Raw genomic sequence first — 21,520 nt, 5'->3', positions numbered from 1 at the left:
GTCCTTGCTCTGGTTTCAGTTGCCTCCTGATACCAGGTTCACAACCGCAAGGCACTGGGGCCTTGTCTATAATGGCACACCTTCTCTGTGGAACATCTTTCCTAGACAGGCTCTCCAGCCCAGTAGTTCATAACACTTGTGAAACTTTAGCCTGGCATTTTGCTTTGGTGGTTTTGCATTGAAACTGCGCTGCTGACTGAACTTTTACTGGTGACTGTTTTTGTAAAGCAGGAGCCCACAAGGAGTTATGTGTATGTGTGTGTGAATAATACATAAATCCTATCCCTGCTTTCAAAATCTCCCCCATATAAAGCACTCAGTTTCTTGAACAGGTTTCATGCACCCTGTTCAGTTCACTGACTCTCAACTTCTCTCCACTTTCTATGATCTGGGAGCATGCTCAGTCCTCATTAGCCTTTTTTCATGTATATTTTCTTTTTCTACGGTTAATTCATACAGCAACCTTTCCTGTGTACCAGGATAGTTCCACACATGCGAAGAGACCCCCTACCTTGTTGGTGGCTTGGTTTTGCCGCTTTCGTGATTGGCATGGAGGCCAGCTACTTTACTATTAGAACAAAGTTTGAGTCCAAACGCACCTTTAAGACCAACAAAGTTTAATTCTGGGTATAAGCTTCCATGTGCATGTATCTGAAGAAGTGTGCATGCACACAAAAGCTTATATCCAGAATTAAACTTTGTTGGTCTTAAAGGTGCCAACTGGACTCAAACTTTATTCTATTGCTTCAGGCCAACATGGGAACCCACCTGAATCTACGTTGCTATTAGATACAGTAACTGTCAAGTTTTATAGTTGTTTGCGTACATATTGTTGTAGGGAGGTCCGGCTGTCCTTGACTAGGGCCATCTCGGTACTGGCCCCGACCTGGTGGAACTCTCTGCCAAACAACATCAGGGCCCTGCGGGATCTGATGCAATTCTGCAGGGCCTGTAAGGCAGAGATGTTCCGCCAGGCTTTTAGATGACGAGAGCGATGGGAGGTTAAGACTGGCACCCTCTCTCTTTTTTCTTCTACGGCCCCCACATACCCTTTGCTGCCCTGCTGTGCGGGGATTGGTGGTGTGACTGGCAATGAAGGTGTATATCGCCATCTTGATGGGTTTTAATTTCTGTCACTATTAGTAATTTTAATTATATATCAAATTGTATTTTTAAATGTCTAAAATGTTGTCAATCGCACAGACCCTGCACTTCAGGGTGGGCGATTCATAAGATTAATAAAATTAAAAAAAAAAAATTATCGTTCTTTTAATCACTATATTGTTTGTTTATATAGTTTTGTGTTGTAGACCACCTTGAGAGTCCCTAGAGGCTAGCTTATAAATAAATAAACATATCATAAACATTAGATGTAGTTACAGATAATGACCATTTCTATTACCCGTAGTTGATAACTTACCCACAAGCAAATTCAGCATTATGTATGCAATGATGATGTAAAAAGAACAGAAATACATAAGAGCGCCAGCATAGTTTCCACAATCCGTCTTCCAGTATGTATTGTTATCTGGTGTACAAAAAGGAGGTTGAACCTTCAAAACAAACATCACTGTTAGAAAACAATAGGGTGATCAACATAACAAAATTCTGATGTGTATGGCAGATTAGTAAAGACTGTGGGATCAAGGAAATGGCAGCAGATCCATGTGTTTTGGGTGTGCAGGTGAGAAATACTGAATTCTTCCCTCCCCAGCCCACTATTCCACAGCCCTTCCCTGAATTTGTTTTCCTAGGCAAGCACATTTCCACAGTTGGTGTTCCACTGAGGAGTACACCCACGGGCCAGGGTGGGGGAATCAGACTGCAAAGAGGTATGGTTGAAGGAGCACTCAATCTGCAGTTGAAGCCCAATCTGCAGTCTTCATCCTTCACCCTGGTTTGGGTGTAAAATGGACCCCAATTTTGCTTTCTATTTGCTCCTATATGTTGTTTTTTTCTTGCAGGGTGGCCAGCAATTCCAGGGAAAAGGAATGACTGAAAAAACAGGAAAGGGGTAAAACTTCCTTCCCTTTGCATCACTGCTATAATGTACATCCCCCTATCCCTATGTACACTACGAAAATTATTGTAGCTCTCCCAATATTTAGAAAAGACTGCCTGTTGAAACCCCCAAACTCTGAAGCCTTTACTTTTAGACTGCATCATGGACAACAGGGTACAGTAAAAGGCTATGCTCCAAGGGAAGAGACCCTTTAGCCAATTCCTACTAAAACAGGAAGGAGGGAACCATGCTACCTAAGGGGATAGCCCCTTCTATCCTGTGAAGACACATACCGGTAATTTGCTTACATTTCAGGTGAAGTTACAAGCAGGGGGTTAAAGATAAAAGCCGTGTGAGCTCTGTGGACCAATACTACAAATATTTGAGGCTGAAGATTAAGATATTTAGATAGTTTTTCTGCATTTATCACGCCAATATGGATTGTGAGCATATGTACAGCAAAGCCAAAAATCCTCTGCTGAGTGCAAAGAATGAGAAATATTTATCAACTAGCAATTGAATCAAAGATGGGGATATGTAGACTGGCCAAATACATGCGTATCTGCTGATGCTAGCCCATGGTGGACAGATCTAAAGTTATGGGAATTAATTAATTAATTATCATATGGCATTGTGTGTGGTATAGCCAGGAGATCCAAAGATTGTCTGGCAGCCTTAAGTTCTAACTCTTTTTAGTGAGCTAGACTTATTTTGGGGGGCTGAATTATTCCTATACCATATTCAAAGAAAACAACAAATGAGATTTTGCATGATGGATACCATTTTTGTTTTAAAAAGAACATCACTGTTCAGATACAAAGCCAAGAAGTTGGATACTGAGTGCATCTGGGTTTTTTGGGGGGACTTTTAGAATTGTGTTTAATTTACCATGCAGTCATGCATTATCTTGTTCCAGTCTTCCCCAGTGACTATTCGGAAGAGTACAGTAATGGCCTTACCAGCTGATGAAAAGTTGGCATGCCTGTGTTTAAGCAAACAAACAAACAAACAAAAATCTCTCTCAGTGTATCACAAGGAAAATTCAGCACAAGAAATCTTAGAGCCCGGTCCTTCCCTGTTCCCCACAGTGGGTTCAGCTCAGTGGGCCATAGCTCAGCAGTAGAGGATGGCATCTCCAGTTACAAGGATTTCAGGTACCAAAGGGTTGAGAAGGCCCTTTCTCCTCTGTCTTGAGACCTTGGAAAGCCACTTCTCATAATGAACTAGATGGACCAATACTGAACTAGATGGACCAACTCCATATAAAGCAGCTGCATGTGTTCTAGTGAGCAGGGAAAACTGAACCAGGGCTTGTTGAACTATTTTTCCTTCCTCACCTATCCTGGCTGGCCCTCAAGATGAAGGCGCTGTAGTATACTGACCATTTTTTTACAATGTGAGGTTAGTTCATGCCTCCTGTATAGTAATCTCCACATTCTCCTGGAAATCCTTGACCATCAAGTTATTCCTGTTGCACAAAATAACTATGGAGGTACTTGTTTTTTGCCATCAAAACACAAATGACTTATGTCCATAGGGTTTCCAAGACAAGAAATGTTCAGAGATGGTTTGCCACTGCCTGTCTCTGTGTATAGATGCTAGTATTCCTTGGTGGTCTCCCATCTAAATACTGACCAGGGCCAACCCTGCTTAGTTTCCAGGATCAGATGCGATCAGACTAGCTTGGACTATCCAGGTCAGGGATATGGTAGTACTATCATAATATTGCTGCTGTGTGTATTTTTATGTCCATAAACCTATTGTCCAACAGGGTCCAAATGTTCTGACCATCAAAACAGTTCAACAAACATCCCAGCCCTCAAACACAAATATCACATACCAATTACTTGCTTAAGAAGGACCAAAGTCCCATACCTGTTAATGTTTTCGCCATACTTCACAGTGCCAAATAAAACCACCCCAGCGAAAGCATAGCAAAGCAGTAGCAGGAACATCCCTACTATGATGAAAAAACTTTTGTACATGCTGACAACTACAGTCAGCAGCAGCATTTTCAGTGTCACCTGGGAAGAAATAAGGAAGACCAATGGAAAGCGGGCATAAACGTCTGCCACTGACACAACTGAATAATGCTAGAGGCCTGAAGCCAAAGAAATGGCTGGTTGGTTCCAATCAATATGTGAAATTCTGCCCTCTACTACTGCCTTCATTGGCCCCAGAGCATTGCCAAGTCATAATGCTTCAGTGACAATAGAGGCAAGTGACATAAATTCCCTTTTATGTAACCCCGAAACCAGATAGTGCCTAGATGCCACACACTCCAACCCTATGTCCACTGGCCCCAAATCCCACAAATAACCTAAACATTTAAATACTTAATAAATTCTGATTAGGACAATCATATCAGGGTTTTTTGGGGGGACAGGAGGCACTGTGTGTGGATAATCTCTGTTTGGAATTAATATCCTCTAGCCTAGTGCAATCCTAAACAGAGTCAGTCAGTGGGCTTAGAATGGTGTAAATCTACTTCAGATGTCACTGCTAATTATTTTTCTGTTCTAGTTTAGATTCAAGAAGCTTTCCAATGTTTCTGATCTCACTAAGGATGACTAAATATTTAGTCTATCTTTCTGTTGAGGTTCCCTTTAATTCCGAGATTTTCAAATGCTTTAGGATGACTTTCAGGGCGACTCTAAGAACACTTTCCTGGGAGTAAGCTCCACTTAATAGAGGTATTCTGGACACTAGGCCTGGTTTCTTCATTGAAAGCAAACACGGGCAAGATAAAGCGGGGAGGAAGCGAGGCTATTTGCAATGTAGGAATTTGACCCGCAGTTGCACGATCACACAGTCCTTTGAAGCTGCGGGCACAGCCCGCCACTGCATGATCAGATGAAACCGCGGGTGAGTCAGGTTTTTTTTTTTTGCCGCGTGTTTCCGGTGCACTTCAACGAGGGATCGATGATTCACATCTCGGCATTGAGGGCTCCCTATGCAGTGTGGGATGATGCGCATACCGAGATGGGGAAGAAAACAATGTCATGGAGTTGGGATGCCCTGATCAGACCATCCCGATGCCATGGGAGCGTGCTGGAGCAATCACACAGGGGGAAGTCCGTCCGTAGCCCGTAGCAACCTGTTTGCTACCGTACTCTCCCTAGTGTCTTTTCTCCTTCTGTGGCGGAGCAAAATGAGTTGCCGACGGGTGCAGGGCGCACCCTTTAAATCCACCCGTCATTCGCGCCTATGGTGTGGCTAATTGTGCATGTGATCATGACCAAAAAAGACCTCATTTATACCCAATATGTGACCACTATAAAAACAATAAATCCTAATTTGTACTCACATGCTTGCCACAAATGGAGAAGAACCTGAAGACAATGACACACGCTCCCATCATATATGTGTAGGGATTCTGGAATGAAACACAATTGTCCTGCTTTCAATAGTATGTCTTAACATAGCTACCTTATGAATTTTATTTGAATCACACACACAACGATTAAGATATAAAATTAATGAACGTATCAGCAACGGCTTCCAGATGAAAAGAGCCAGCTGCCCTTTTATTCACAGTTTGTATTCCATTCTTACATGGAGACAGCAGGGTGGATCATAGTCTTGTCCCACCACTCCAGTAAGTCTCTAGCCTAAGGAGACTTTCTCCAAGTTAACTGCCTCTTCCTCCAAAAAAAAAAAAGAGCAGTTGGAGAAAGCCTCCTTAGGCTGGAAGAAGGCTTCCAACTTTGCTCAGTGGAGTGGTAGGATGAAGCAGAATAACCCCAGCAGGCTGGCAATGGCCTAAGAATATACAAAAAAACCCCTTCCTATCAGACAAAACGTTCATCTCATCCAGTCTCCTCTTTCCACTGGTGGCTGGCTTTATGTCTCCAAGGAGACAACAAAAGTGACAACGGCTGTGGTCACACGGAACATTAGCCACGCAAGAGAGACAGAAGACAGGCGGATTTTCCGGGCGCGATCTCACCGGCACATCTGGGAAGCGTAGCGCTTCCATGGCACAACCGAGGCTTCCTGCCGAAAACACGCAGCAAAAAACTAGTACCTCGGAGGTACTAGTTTCCGGAAACCGCGGGGCAAGGGCGGGCGTCTGATCGCGTTTCCGGTGGCATCCGGCGCCCGCCCATGTCCCCTTGCGAAAAAGGTTCCCCCCCCAAGTCTCCGTGGATGCGCACACGCACCCAACGGAGCATGCGCATTCGTCGTGTACACAAAAAAGAAAACCAGTTTGCCACACCGCGCGCTTCTTCGTTGCGCGCAGGCGTGTCCTGTGATCGGCACCTCTCCCTACCCACGGAACCTCCACGGTACCTCCACAGAACCTCCACAGGAGGTCTGATCGCTTAACCGCGCATTAGTTTGCCCCGGGGCAAACAGCCACGCTTCCCCCCCGCAGTTTCCTGCCCGTGTGACCGGAGCCAACATTGCCTTGCTGTTAGATCCCACTGTCTGGTATTCAAAGGTTTGCTATCTCTGAACATGAAGGTTTCTATCTGTTATCACTAACAGCCATTGAGAGACCTGTCTTCCATGAATCTGGCTGACCCCCCCTTTAAAATGATCTAAGCCAGTAACTAGCAAATCTTGTGACAGTGAATTCCACAAGCTAGTTATGTATAAATCCCTTCTTCTGCATGTCCTGAAGCTTGAAAATGCAATCACATGGCAAACTATTTATTAGACATAGCTCCCATTATGGGATTAGTGACTGTCATGGTCGCATGCCACTGTAGTACCTTGGATTCATCTCAGACAGATGCCTCTGTATTTTCAAGTCTGTTCCATGCCTCAAACTATGGAAAAACTAGGCCTCAAAAAAAAACTTTAAACAATCTCTCCTTACAACTTAGAATGATCAACAAGCAGCTTCTTTCTGAACCCAGAGAAACACCCTGGGACATGTGTTGGATGTGCTACCTCAGAATGCAGGTAAGTAGAGTTGCCAGGTCACCAGGAGTGGGAGAGAGGCTCACGTGACATTGCCGGTGATGCAGCAACATCACTTCTGGTGTGCACCGGAAGTGACATCATCACATTGCGATGTCATGACGACACTCAGGTATCTGGGCAAAAATTCGATGGTAAAAATGGTTTCTTCCCATAGAGTTTTTGTCTGAATAACAGAGTGTTGCCTGGACATTGCCAACGTGATGATGTAACTTCTGGTATGAGCTGGAAGTAGTGTTTACATTTGGGGGGGGGGGCTGGCAACCCTATAGGTAAGAGTTCATCATTGACTTTTCCTCTGTATCTAAAAAAATGAAGCAGAATCTGATACATAAAACAAGACTGTCAGGAGGTTAGGCTACAATGATTCTCCTGTGACATCTAGTCTCCTATAGAGAGGGAGTTCTTTTAGTAGAGAGGAGCGGTTAGTCCGAAATGGTACAGACTGAACACAGGTTTACATTTTGGTGAGAAATGGGCCCAAAACAAGGAAAGGAAATGCTGTGTTTCTCATTCTCCTAATTGTGGGCTCTGGGCCTGCAGGGAAGCCTTCAGCACATTATTCTCTGAACACGGAATTTGTCATAAATGCCAGGCACTGCAGGATGAAACAAATTGGCCCTCGTTGGCTCTTACCAGACAGACTGTATTGGTTTTCTCAGTTTGTGGCTGCCTAACTGATTGATCTACAGTTTTGATCATAATTGCAAAGCAGACTTACTGAGTGGTTTGTGCTGCCACGAACACATCAGAATCAAGCACTAAAGAAGCCGGACAGCAAACCTTTCTCTTTTCTGACTCTGAAAAACCTCCTTCACCCTCCACAGGCTAAGGGGCTGGTCCTGGCTACTTACAGGAATAAGACCTGGAGAGCCCTGCTGAGATTCACTGAGAGTTCTGCAGACAGAAGGATTTCCATCCATGCAGCATGACTTCCTCCGCTACCCCTACTGCTGTAGCCCCCAACGTGGCTTCTGGAGGAAAGGGGACCTCTGGGCATGGCATGGGGGTAGTTGGAGGAATAAATCAAAATTACCCCTCTTCTGTCCATGAAGATCATCTGTACGATCCAAGCCAATGGACTAGGATCTGGGAGAATGAGGTTCAAATACCCACCCTGCCATGAAGATTGCTGGGTGATCTAGGGCCAATCGCTCTCTCTGAGCCTCAAGTACTTCACAAATTCATTATGCAGTTAAGTTGGGGAAGGAACCATGAACATGGACAAAATCCTTGGGAAAAGGAAAGGATAACAATGCACAAGATAAATAGGACCCACTACCAAGATCTGATGCAGAATGCCTCAAGAACCTACCATGTGAAATGATCATGTCAGTGCATACTGGTTGCAAATTCGGTTTGCCGGTACTTACAGCTAAGGCAAAGTGGAGTATCACCCATATGACACCCAAGGACGTCACCAAGAGGTCATAGCGATTCCTTCTGCTTTGCCAAAATCCAGCAGGTGACATGGCAATAATCTTCATTGTGACCTACAGGAAATCAATTGACATGTTGCACCTGTTCTTCCAAAAAAATGTTTTTTTAAATCCCCTCAAGGTCATATCAGCTCCCCCCTGAAAATATTTCATTGTTATTGGTAAATCAGTGTGCATCCAAACAGATTAAAAAGTCACAGCAATAACAATAACAATACAATGCTATGAATGTGCTCAACACTCCACTAAGCAGAAGGTTCTATGACTCTGCACTACCAGATCCAAGAACAAGGTTTACAAGCCCAGGTAGCTAACCCTGCAACACACCTTGGTGCCAAAGATAAAATTCCAGCTGCTGGTGCTCTGGAATTCATATGCCGTCTTGACACTGTCAGTTTGGTCTCAATTAACTTCAGGAGTGTCTAGCTCACCTCAGAAAGGACTGGTCCCTCTTTAGAGATTTATATACACTGTTCAATTTGTGTTTGTGCCAATTTATCATCAACTGAGAGTGGCTCACACCCACTCAGATGGGGTTGTTAATTGTCTTGACTGTTTTCATATGTGCCCTGCCCCTGTTTCTTGGATTGTTGTATCTGGTTTTCTTTTGTAAAATATCTTCTCTCACATTACATTTTGTAAAATCCCTCACCCATCTCTCCCCTTAGATTTATCTTTTTTATGGGACACAATAAATGTTTTAATCTTTAAGGCGACTGCTGCATCTGATGATTAAAGTCCATAAGAATACGCAATTACAAATCAGATGTAATGGTGAAGGAAGGTTATCAAAATTGATTCCCTCCCGGAAGGGAGTAAGACAGGGTTGTTTACTTGCCCCTTCCCTGTTTAATATATACGTTAACTCCCTTATTCAGTCTCTACATGGGATAGATGTCCACACCCCTAACTTCTCAGGAGGAGAGGTGGTTCCAATACTAATGTATGCGGATGATGCTATCTTACTGTCCCAAACTAGAGTTGGTCTTAAACAAGCCTTAAGAATCTTTAGTAAGAAATGTGATGAGGATTAACGATTAATTATTCCAAAACCAAGATTATTCGTTTTAACAGGGCTTATAAGAAAGATATTTGGAGAATAAATGGTCAATCTATAGAGCAAGTAAAAACATATAAGTATTTAGGGGTTATTTTCAACTATAATGGCAGCTCCTCAGCTCATATAACCTCTACAATCTGCTCTGCTGAGATAAATGTTAATGCTATTATCAGATTTTTTAGAAAGGGGGGCCAAGGTGTAATTCTTGTGGCGTTGAAATTATTTGACGCAAAGGTCTTAACCCAACTCACATATGGTACGCAAGTAATCACAATAAGTGAGAATAATTTTAAGTACCTGGAAAAAGTTCAATCCAAATTTATTAGAGCATTACTTAGTGCGCCTAAATGTATAGCGAATGTAGTTCTTAGGCAGGAGATTGGGGTGACAAAAATGGAAACGAAAATCTGGATTGCTTCGATTTCTTATTGGTTAAGCTATGGAGAGACAGCTGTTAATTTTCCCATTGTTGTCCAAATTTAAACCCTTGGATGTCCAGTTGAAATTTGCGGAATTAAGGATTTTAAACTTTTTGCTGGAAGACCGGAGAGAAAGGATTTCTTTAGCTGTGGCAAAATTTTGCTTCCAGGCCCTTAAAAAAAGGAAGCTTGTATCTTAGATAGTGAATGACTGACAATTAGCGTTGTTTTGGTGCATTTTAATGATAATTGTATTGCTCCTGTATCTGTTTTAATGTTTTTATATATCTATTTGATTTTATGTATTTACTGTGTATTTTATTATTCATCTTGGAAATGTTCTACAGTGGCTGGTCGCATGACCGTATTTAATAAACTTGACTTGTCTTTAAGGCACCATTAGACTATGGCTCAGTTTAGGCATTGCATGAAATCATGAGGTTTATTAAACTGACTAATGCAAGGCAGTCTAGTATGATTGGTCACACATAAAGCTGTCTTACACTGAATCAGACCATCTACTCAGACTGGCAGCAGCTCTCCAAAGTCTCAGGAAGAGATGTTTCACATCACTTACCGCCTACTCGTTTTAACTGGGGATGCTGGGGACTGTATCTGGGACCTTTCACATGCAAAGTAGTTGTTTTTCCACTGAGAAGTGGCCCCTCTCACTAGGGTTAGGGTCCATCAAGACAGAATCTGAAGCCAGTATGATTTTGTGTGATGTCTGGATGAACCTGGATTTGATTGACTGTTTATAAACTAACCAAAGACTGTTTATAAACTAACCAAAGTTACAATAAGCTAGGGTTTCATGTTGTGTCTGAACAGAGCCTCTGGTGCTGTTTTTGCCTTCTCTTGCGCAGTTTGTGGCAGACTAACACAGCTGGAATAAGTAAGGTTTATTGATTGAAGCTGAGGTGGATTCATCGGTTCCTTAGACATAACCAAAGTTACAATAAGCTAGGGTTTCATGTTGTGTCTGAACAGAGCCTCTGGTGCTGTTTTTGCCTTCTCTTGCACAGTTTGTGGCAGACTAACACAGCTGAAATAAGTAAGGTTTATTGATTGAAGTTGAGGTGGATTCATCGGTTCCTGAGACACATATTTCTCTGATCTGATTATAACGAAACAAGAAATCTGACTGGCTGGCACCTAATTTGAAGAAATCATGAAAACAATGGAAATGACCTTACCTCAAGAACAAAAATGAAGGTGAAGACAACAGACATTGCTGCTAAAGGAGTAGTCACTGGGTCTTCAGCATTCCACTTGAGTATAAAAGAAGAAGCAGAAGAAAAGTAAAAATTTGTTCTGATTTATGTTTTATGTTAATAATGACTCGTTTCTGTAGGTTCTATGGGCATTTTGCTCCCTTCAAAAAGATCTGTCACATTTCCCCCCCCATTTGTTTAACTGCTACTTCACAAGACCTTCACAAGCACAGAAAAAATACCTTCACAGATAAGAGCACAGATTGGGCCAGCACAAGGACTGCAATTGTCCTCTTAAAAAACGGATGCTGTGTAATATCATACATCTTGGCTCGAAATCCATCATTATCTGTGGGAGGGAGGGGAAACAATTAAAAGCAAATGACTTAATAAAACACAGAATTTGTTTGTTTCCTGCTAGACTTCTTGACAACCTGTCTAGATTTCTACCATCACTAATGATATTCTGCAACAATTTCATATTTTTCTACACTGTTCCTCAACATGTCATTTCAGATGCTGAATGTTCGTGCACGAAAAAAATATATATAACTCAGCTGCTGTCAGGTTAATACATTCCTTTCATACCATTAGCAGCCAAGTGCAAGTATTTTTAATTTAAGAATTCATTTTTGTCCTTATGACTTACCCTAAAACCATCAAAGCACTACATTTTAGGGAGTCGATTTCATAGCCGGATGCAGGAGTTGATAGATGGAGCCCATTTCCACATTAACTTATGCACAGCCTCCTAGTGGCCTCCTGATTACAATTTTAATTTGAATCCTAGACTCCTGCAGAATTACGAACACTTGTGCTCAACATGAACCAAATTAAAATTGCCTTGATACCTGGGCGAGGTGGGAGATGAAGAGGTTGCGCTATCTTCAGTCTGCTCTTTAGATCCTCCCATCGCCTCTGATCCACAGTCAGCAAAGCTGTTCCCTAAACAAGGACAAAAGAAATTCATGTATTTGTTGGGATTATATAGTCCGAGCAGGGAGCAACATGCCAATTGTTTTATCCCATTCCCTGGACGCCAAAACCCAATTAGAATAACAATGTTTTATACAATCAGGTTTGGGTTTTGTTAAGCCTCCCAAGGAAGAAAATTCCAGTTGAAGGTCAGTGCAATCCTAAAAATATTTTCCTGGAAGTCGATCCAACTGAATAATCCTGGATAGGATTTCTGAGTAGACCAGTTTAGGATTGCTCTCTCAATCCCTATGCAGACCTCACTTGGTGTATGATAATCCTTAGCATTTATACTGTACTTTCATTGTTCAAAGAGCTTCAAATGCATTATCTTGCTATAAAGCAGTGGCTGGACAAACACTTGTCAGGGATGCTCTAGGCTGATCTTGCATTGAGCAAGGGTTGGGACTAGATGGCCTGTCTGGCCCTTTCTGACTCCGTGATTCTATGATTCTAAAGCCCGGCTAGGTAGGCCAGTATTATCATCTCCATATGACAGACAGGGGGCTGAAGAGACTGGCTTCTGTAAGGCCATAGTGAGCATGTGACAAGGGTAAGATTTGAACCAGTCACCTTTTGGATCAGAGCTCAGTTTCTTATCCACTTCACTGTCCTATAATAAGCATAGCTCGTATACTTGACGTGAACAGCCTAGTTGGTTGTATCTTAATTGATCTGATCGACATCTTAACTGACATCTGATCTGATTTATTTTACATGGTATTTTATGATACTACACGATTTTAAATTGTTGTTTTAAAGTTGTTTTTAATTGAATTGTATTATACTGCATTGATACTGATGTAACCCCACGCCCTGATACATATTCAATAAAATAAAATAAAAATAGTCAGAATGCTGAACTAGGACTGGGGAGACCTGAGTTCAGATCTTAATTGGGTCATGAATTACACTGGCCAGTTACGTTCTTTCAGCCTAGCCTACTTTACAGAATTGTTGTGAAGATAAAATAGAAAGGGGGGGGGAAGAAGCATTTATGCCACCATGAACTTTTGGGAGGAAGGACAGGATTCATTTACTTACTTCATTTATACCCTGCCTTTCCCCCCTATTGGGACCCCAAGTGGATTACAGCCTTCTCCCCACCCCCAACTTTATCCTCATAGCAATCCTGTGAGGTGGGTTAGGCTGACAGCATGTGAGAGTGGCTCAAGGTCACCATGGCAGACCAAAGATTCGAACCTGGGTCTCTCCAATTCTACTCCAGCAGTGCAACCACTAAACTGAAAGCGATGAATTCAGTTCAGGGGTCGTTTCGTAGAAAAAGAGCTAGGGGAACTCATTAGCATATGCCACACCCCCTGACATCACTGGAAGTGTGTCATAAGGCCACACCCCCTGACATCACCGGAAGTGTGTAATAAGGCCACACACCCCGCCCCCAACGGTCCCGGCTGCTGCCGCCGGCCTTGCAGCTCCACTGCCAAGCCCCATGAGGGGCCCGGCAGTGGACCTGCAAGGCTGGCGGGAGTGCAAGGAAGCCCCGCGAAGGCCCTCCCTGGCCCCAGGCAGGCAGGGGTGGGGAGAGGCAGGGAGGAAGCAACTTACCCTCCCTCTTCTCCTGCCTCCTCCTGGCTGAATGAGGGCCGGAAGCGGGGGCGGGGTTACGTCATGTGTCCCGCCCCCCATACCTCACCCGGGGGAACTGCAATCCCCCGCGATCCCCCCCGAAATGACCTCTGATTCAGTTAGTGAATTTTTAAAAATGCGGTAAAGTAATAGCATGGAAGTGCAACCAATACAAGGCATCAGCAATGAAATTTACAATCTAATAATGCCCATGGGGGAGGGATGGGACACTGAGCAGTTGCGAGATCCATCAGGTACTATCAATGTCACTTCCTTGTCACTCTTAGTGAGTAGTCAGTCCTGATATTTTAGGTACCACCAGAGGTCTTGACCCTCCAATAAAAGATCCCCATAATCATTTAAAAGTACAACATGTAATGTGTACAGTATTATCAGATAGAATAGGGAACATTGTAAAGAGCTGGTATGGTCTAGTGGTTTCTGCCAAACTAGAACTGGTCAGACCCAGGTTCATACCTTCATTCAACCATGAAGCTCACTGAGTGACTTTGAAACAGTCACTCTCTATAAGCCTAGATCAAGATGGGTAGCTATGTTAGTCTGTCTGTAGGTACCTGAAGAAGTGAGCAGTGACTCATGAAAGCCCATACCCTGCCACACATTTTGTTAGTCTTTAAGATGCCACCGGACTCTTGCTCTTTTCTATCTCTATAAGCCGGACTTTCCTCAGAGCAGAGTTGTTAGGGGAAAATGGCATTATTCCATTCATATACACCACCCTGAGTGCCTTGGTGGAAGGGCGTTGGTATAAACTCTCAGTTTCCCTTTCTTTCCTGTTATTCTTCCTGAAGGGGAGTGCAGTGCTTGGCTGGTGTCCAGCTGCTATCATCTCTCATGAGAAGGAGGAAGCTTGCCTGCTCCAACTCAGAGAAATCATCTGTTGCCTCAGGATTTGCTGTGGCCAATGCCTCTTGAGCTGGGAGTCCCTATTTCTTCCTGGGCCATTTCTAAACTATGGTCACTAAAGAACATTTCTCCATTTACTGCCCGGTCATCAGTGAAGATGAAAAGAAGAACTTTAGCACTTCCATCCTCTCTCCTCTATTTTTGCTTCCATAATTGTGTCTTGAAGAGGCATGTGTGCATTTGGACAGTGACTGGCACTTTCGTCTATTAAGATGAAGAAGCCTGACCCCCAGAATGGAGAAAAATCGTCAATTAGCCAAGGATTAGCTGGTGCTGGTGCCTCCGTGCTGGGCTTCCAATTTGTTTTTGGTTTATTACCAGCCAGTGAGCAGGGGGGGGGGGCTACATCAGATGCTTAGTGTCAGTGATGGAGCAACTACGGAAGAGATGATGTGATGGAAATTCTGTTTTATAACTTTTGCATTGCAAAATTTGTTTTTAATCTATTTTAAGGTACCCTGGAAGACAGGTTATAAATATTTTAATTAATAAATAAAAATAGTAATGTCTGTATATAACAGTTGATGAAGTCTGCTGAGCCCGTAACTAAGTAAAACCTTTTCTCAAAGGAGGGTTAGCAAGTTAACAAAGTACGGCTCATATTCATGACCGAGTTGTATCATAGGATATCATGGGCTTGATTTAAGAATTAAAATTATAAATAAGTGACACATTACATTGAGTGTAACAGTAGCATCATCGGTATTTAAATCCATTCTTCACAATATTTCTCCTGGTTCCTTAAACACTGAACCCTGTAGCAAGTAATCAAGTTTCTCAATCCACGAAGTCTGTGTAGCAGGATTTAAGTGTTTCAGAAGAACTAATATTTAGTTTTTCTAACAGGAAAATTATCTGGATAAACTGAAATGTATTACAGTATAATTTCTCCAGCAGGTTTTGCCATTTCTGAAAAGGTCAGGTTGAATTAGAATTGGTAAATTTTTTGGGGGGGGAATAAATTTAGGCAAAATAGACATCTTTACTGATTATATTCTAACCAAGAAAGACTGTAAGACTTTCCATTATTTTATATATTTTCTTACTTATTTAACTAAAACATCTATATTTCCTAAGTTGGAAAGATTTTTGAGTAATATTGATTCCTATAAGTACCATATAAATCTTCCTTATATATAAAAGCCGAATGGTGGTGGCACTTCTCTAAAACATTCCACACGCTCCGGAATTGGTTGGCGCCCTGGTGTGTCACTTAGAATCTGTCCCTATCCACTGGCTGCATTGCTTGAGTCTTGCCTCCAACATTCTAAAAGGTTTGCTGTTCCTCCCCCCCATAGCCAGTCAGATCACAGAGGTTATTTGCATATGCAGCATCATTGGCCTTTGCCTTGGAACACAGAGATCGTTTGCACATGTGACTTGATTGGCTTTTGCCTCTAACATTCTAAACAGTTTGCTGTTCTGAGGTAAAATGTGTCCAATCTCCAGGTGAGGACTGGAGATCACTCAGAATTACAACTGCTTTCCAGATGGCAGAGATCAGTTCCCCTGGAGAAAATGGTGGGCTCTGTATCCTTATATGCTGCTGAGGTGGCCCCCGTATGACAGCCAATGGGACATAGCAGTCAGGGCTTCAAAGCACGGGAGAGGCTGCAGGTGTGGGTGGGGTGGAAAGCTGAAGAGTGAGGGGGAAATAAAGGTAGGTTGATGATTGCCTGAGAAGGAGACAGGGTTGCCAAACCCAGTTGGGAAATTCCTGGAGAGGTGAAGGATGGAGCCTGGAGAGGGTGAGGTTTCGGGAGGTGTGGGACCTCGGACAGGTACAAAGCCATAGACTCCACCCTCCAAACCAACCATTCCCTTCTGGGGAACCATCGTTGCCAATCTCCAGGTGAGGGCTGGAGATCACTCAAAATTACAACTGTTCTTTAGGTAGCAGAGATCAGTTCCTCTGGAGAAAATGGTGGACTCAGTGTCATTATACCCTGCTGAGGTCGCCACAGCAAATTGACACTGAGTGTCCAAGGCTAGGGCACCCGCCCAGAGCCTCTTTCTAGAGATCGTTGTATTTATTTCCACAACAGGCCTTTTTCCTAGTGTGTATATATCTTACACCTGAGATAGTCCTCAGTTCCTCTTGTTCTGTCTGCATGCTGTTCCCTACAACAGATCTTTAGTGACCAGTTCCATGTTCAGCACTGAAATTTCATCCAGTAGCTAAATAAAATCTGACAACTTCCTCACAACAGGCCGAATATGTCTTTCAGATTTAAATACACAATAATAACAGACTATTCTGAAGATTTTCCAGTTCTGAAAGCCATAGTGTTTTGATCTATAAAAATAACAAGTCATTTAATTTGGGTGCTAAGAGTTCCAGAATGGGCAAGACCTGAAAAACTTCACATAACCCACAAAAATGTAAAGACACCTGAAATTTATTGAACAACTTTTAGGCTGGCTAACTGAAAATGCTTACTTCAGCTATCTGTGCTCATAAATGACCCCCTATTTAACGAAGAAATGGCCCCTCCTCATTCTTGTTTTAAGACTGTTTTGCAACTTTTATTGTTTCATAATTAAAACTTAAAATGTTTTTACAGCAATTTGTACATGGGACAAAACTGCCGTATCATCAGTATAAAACCAGATAGGTACCCTTTATTTTGTTTATAAAGGAGAAAAAACTTGCTTCTCTTTAATTCTTGTTTAAATGAATGTGAAAAGAATCCAGTCCTCTTTCATACTGTGGGTGGGGATCCCATTAAATAATAGTCATCTCAGTAAATGAAAACCTGACTTTCAAGAGAGTATAAGAGGATCTGGACATATGTCAAAAATGGCATTTTAAAAAAATGATCCCATAGATTTTCTCTATCCATGCTGTTAAAGGATGGCTGACAATGCAGACTTGTACATTGTTACCCCTTTCTAAGTCCAATGAAGTCAATGAGTAACGTGTTTAAACTCTACTTAGGATGGCATTGCAATTCTTCAAATGCAACTGATAGGATGAATCCAGCCAGCTATTCCACTCAATCCCACCCAGTTCTTCTCCCCACTATAGCCTCCTCATCCTGCGTGGTTTTTGTCTGGGCTGGTCTCCTGATCCCAAGTGTTGCCTTCTTGGGTGGTCAAAGAGGAACCCTCTTCCCTGTTTCACCAGTAAAAAACCTGGTTGGATCCAACCCATAATTTACATTTGCTGATCTTCACATGCTTGAAAATATGAAAATGGAACAGTGATTTATAGTTCAATGGATGGAACACAAGCCAGCTTAGTCAACAAAAATATCATTTTCTGAGGTTCGGGCTTGCAATTTAGGATATTTGGCATACAGTTTATGGAATGATAACCGAAAGTCTTATGATACAATAATCTGACAGCAAATTCTTGTTATCCATCTTAAAGTGGGAACTCCAACACTAGCCTTATACTTAAATCAATATTCCCTGTTGATTTCAAAGGTCAGGATGGAACATAGGCACAGAAGCCTTTACAGGTTACCATTCAGCATCTGGAACTGAGCTAGGAAGGCTACAAGACTATTGCGGACAATTGAATATTAGTGTAAAATTATCGTGAATATGCCTGAATGGAATATCAAGATTTGAAATAAAGATTTCTATACCATTCCCCTTAAATGAGAGAGTTATAATTCCTTTGCACAAAAGGTTTTCCTTATGCATTTGCTATGAGCTACTGGATATCCCCAAGAGATAGCGTTGATACCCTTTGTAGTACTGGAAGAAGTGAACTCTTACAGAGGAGCTTTCCATTTGACATAACACCATTTTCATGAAAATACTGGAATAAATTTGTTGATTTTTGTCTACGTAAGCCACTGTGCATCATATTACCTTACACTACAGGACTACACTCAGCAGATGCCACAACACAGAAACAATTGAATGCAAAAATAAAAAGCCTGCCATTGTTACCTTGTTTTCATTGAAATTAGCTATGACAACTCCAACAAAGAGGGTTAATCCAATCATGCAGCCCAGGAATACAAATACGTGAATATAGATGCCATGGATCTGCATAAACACAAACAAATTAAGTTATTTTCCTGAAGAAGTTCAAGAGAGAAAGAAACATTGACACCTTTTGAAGTTCATGCTTACTGGCCCCACACGATGAATGATGACATCTCTGACTTCCACCCATCCTTTTAATGAAAGGACTTCAAACAATGCTAGCATTGCATTTCCAACATTGTCAAAATTAAAATTCCGTGGGTTAGCCCTGAAAGAGCAAGAAGTAAAATGAATGCTGTTAAACCCTTTCACTGTTCCCCTATCTAGATCTGACTCTGAAAACATTGAATTCAATGGCAAGTCTCTTAGTGCAATAAATGAGTGATACACCACCCCTTTCTCAACCATACAGGCACGAATATTCCTATGGACATTTTTATCTATATCATGGGCAACTCTAAAAAAAGTTAGCTTGGGGCAGTGAACAAGGGTAAAACCATTATTAGGAAAGTAAGAATTTTAATATACACATTAAAATGCAAGCAAAAGAGTAAAAGTTAAATAATGTATTAAACCTTGCTATACAGCCTTATGTACTATGACTGAGGCTACAATCCTAAACACACTTTCCTGGGAGTAAACATGGGCCTTGCTTCTGAGTAGACCTTCTTGGAATGTTGCTGGAAAACTGGGGGTGTCCAAAGGGACCCTGTCCTGAATATAATTTGGGAGAATGACAAGCTTGCTTTGCTCCCTTTGGCAGTCATTTGCGGTATCTCTTATTCTTTTTCTCTAACCTCTCTTTGGTCTAACTAACTAAACACAAAGGAGAAGGGAACCAGGTACAATAGTGGCATTTTAACTTCTGCTTTAAAAAACCCCATTTATTAGGTATAGAATGCAACTTCTGGCTTGTATCCAGGAAGCACTGTCAAAATCAGTAAGCGGATTTTTCAGAATGCTTCATCATGCACTGAACTTTTCATTGTGCCATGTCCACTCCCCCCTGCAACCCCCCACAACCCTAGGACACTCCTAACAAGTTGTAATTTTTGTACCCTTCTTCCCATGGTGAGCACATTTTCTACATTTGCAAAAGGGAGGGGGCTAGCATTGAGCTGATTAAGGCCTTTTCATTTTTTCTGCTTCAAAGTGAAGTAGTATGGATGTGCGCTACACATCACCAACCTAAGCAGAGTTACACTCTTCTAAGCCCATTGACTTCAAATTGCTTACTTCCAGGTTTTCACTGAACCAGAGCTTCAGCAACCACTTGAAGCATAGTGCATTATTTCATTAGTGTAGCATGGTACCTTTTTATCTACGCGTAATTTCTCACATTAAATTATTTGGCTATTTAGCCAAATTGCAAAATAATTTAACAATTACAGAGAATTTTCACATGCTTTCATAATTTTTTTCCTTGTCATTTTCCTTTTCCAAGAGAAATATTACAATTGTATTCTGAAACAAAGCAGCAAAATGGCTGCCCACAGTATTGGAAACAATTTTTGAGAAGGCTAAATGCCCACCTGTGCTTAATGTTGAAAATTACCTCTATTTCCAGAGCTTCTAGTTTTCTGCCTTAAGCCTTCTACCCACCACGTCTACAGCAGGACAGTAATTCAAGCACAAGGATACTGGTTTCTATTTTCCTCCTGCCCTTTCTTTCCCTTTCCAGGAAAGGAAACATCTGATGATATCCATAATGCATACTGCAATACAGCCTTCATCATAATGCTGGGTATAAATATTTGTTGATGCTGGTGCCTGGGTCAGAGACACATGAGCAAACATTGATGTGGCTGCCACTTGAAATGGTGGCAGCACTCTGTTTATACACAATGACTCCCCATGTTGTTTCAGCATTTTCAGCCACTGCATTGCAGCTCTTTCTTTTCTTGTGGCTTGCAATAGCATGATGTCAATCAGCAGAAGGTAGCAAACAAATGGATCAGACTCCACATGATGACATTTCAAGCAGCAACTTTGCCACTGTTTGCAGGGGTGAAAACTGTGCCCACAAAGCTGAACAAATATGGTTTGACAGTAGACCATTGGCCATTTTTTTAACTAGCCAAAGCAATGCAATCCTAAGTGGAGTAGCACCCTTCTAAGTTCATTGGCTTCAATAGATTTAGAAAGGTGTGGTTCTGCTTAGGATCACACTGTTGGAGAGGAGCTAAGTGGGAGCAGAAGGAAGGAGGGGAAGAAGATGCCAAACTTTCCAGCTCCAAATCACTCCTCTGGGGCTCTCCCCTGCGGTTTTTAGACATATTTAACTTTGTGGGGTGGATCTGTACCACTATCTTACCACTGCAATGAGCAAAGTTTGAATCCTTCCTTCATCCTAAGGTTCCTCCCCCCAGCTTAAGGGTCTCTTTCTTCAATGGAGGAGCCACGTAAGTTGGAGGAAGGCTCCTTGGAGGAAGGCTGGATTCACACCAATGTTTGCTCAGTCAAACATATATTTGATTCTGGCCCTGACCTGGATCGCCCAGGCAAGCCCGATCTCATCAGATCTCAGAAGGTAAGCAGGGCCAGTCCTCGCTAGTATTTGGATGAGAAACCTCCAAGGAATACCAGCATTGGGAGGCAGGTGATGGCAAGCCACCTCCTTTGCCTTCAAGCCCCACTAAGGGTAGCCAGAAATCAGCTTGACTTGATGGCAAAATCCCCCCCAACATATTTGATTCCAGCAAAGGGGACACTGCTTGAGGATGGCCATAGTTTAATGGTAAAAGACATGTTTTACTAGCAGACAGTCTGAAGTTCAATATATACCTTATCTGACCTTTGCCAGAGAATCACAGAAACTAGGACACAGTTCCATCCTAAGCAGATTTACACCATTCTAAATCCATGGCTTGGAGAAACAGTGAAAGTCTTTGAGGTCAGTTCTTAAGGGATACTTGGGCCCAGTGGGTGGGCAGGGATCACTGAATACTGAAGGACTGTTGATGATGTGGAGCCTTCAGGTCAAAGACTGGAGCCCCATGTAAGGTTCACGGAGCTTTCTTTAA

The 21,520-nt window shown here is 42.3% G+C and overlaps 1 protein-coding gene across 1 annotated transcript in view; it reads right to left on the bottom strand.

The window, feature by feature from the left end:
• The window catches only part of NALCN (sodium leak channel, non selective), a gene marked incomplete at its 5' end in the record, with an annotated part of 154,275 nt that overhangs the window by 12,113 nt on the left and 120,642 nt on the right, over positions 1-21,520 (bottom strand). The window contains 10 exons of the mRNA XM_015415105.1: positions 1,421-1,553; positions 2,891-2,984; positions 3,878-4,026; positions 5,310-5,378; positions 8,305-8,424; positions 11,046-11,120; positions 11,306-11,412; positions 11,915-12,008; positions 18,459-18,557; positions 18,645-18,765. Of these exons, the coding sequence (XP_015270591.1) occupies positions 1,421-1,553; positions 2,891-2,984; positions 3,878-4,026; positions 5,310-5,378; positions 8,305-8,424; positions 11,046-11,120; positions 11,306-11,412; positions 11,915-12,008; positions 18,459-18,557; positions 18,645-18,765 (1,061 nt within the window). The remainder of the gene's footprint in view (positions 1-1,420; positions 1,554-2,890; positions 2,985-3,877; positions 4,027-5,309; positions 5,379-8,304; positions 8,425-11,045; positions 11,121-11,305; positions 11,413-11,914; positions 12,009-18,458; positions 18,558-18,644; positions 18,766-21,520) is intronic.

The sequence above is a fragment of the Gekko japonicus genome, unplaced genomic scaffold (genome assembly GCF_001447785.1).
Source record: "Gekko japonicus isolate JY-2015 unplaced genomic scaffold, Gekko_japonicus_V1.1 scaffold52, whole genome shotgun sequence".
In the NCBI taxonomy this organism is placed as follows: domain Eukaryota; kingdom Metazoa; phylum Chordata; class Lepidosauria; order Squamata; family Gekkonidae; genus Gekko; species Gekko japonicus.
This window is presented reverse-complemented; position numbering and strand designations above follow the sequence as displayed.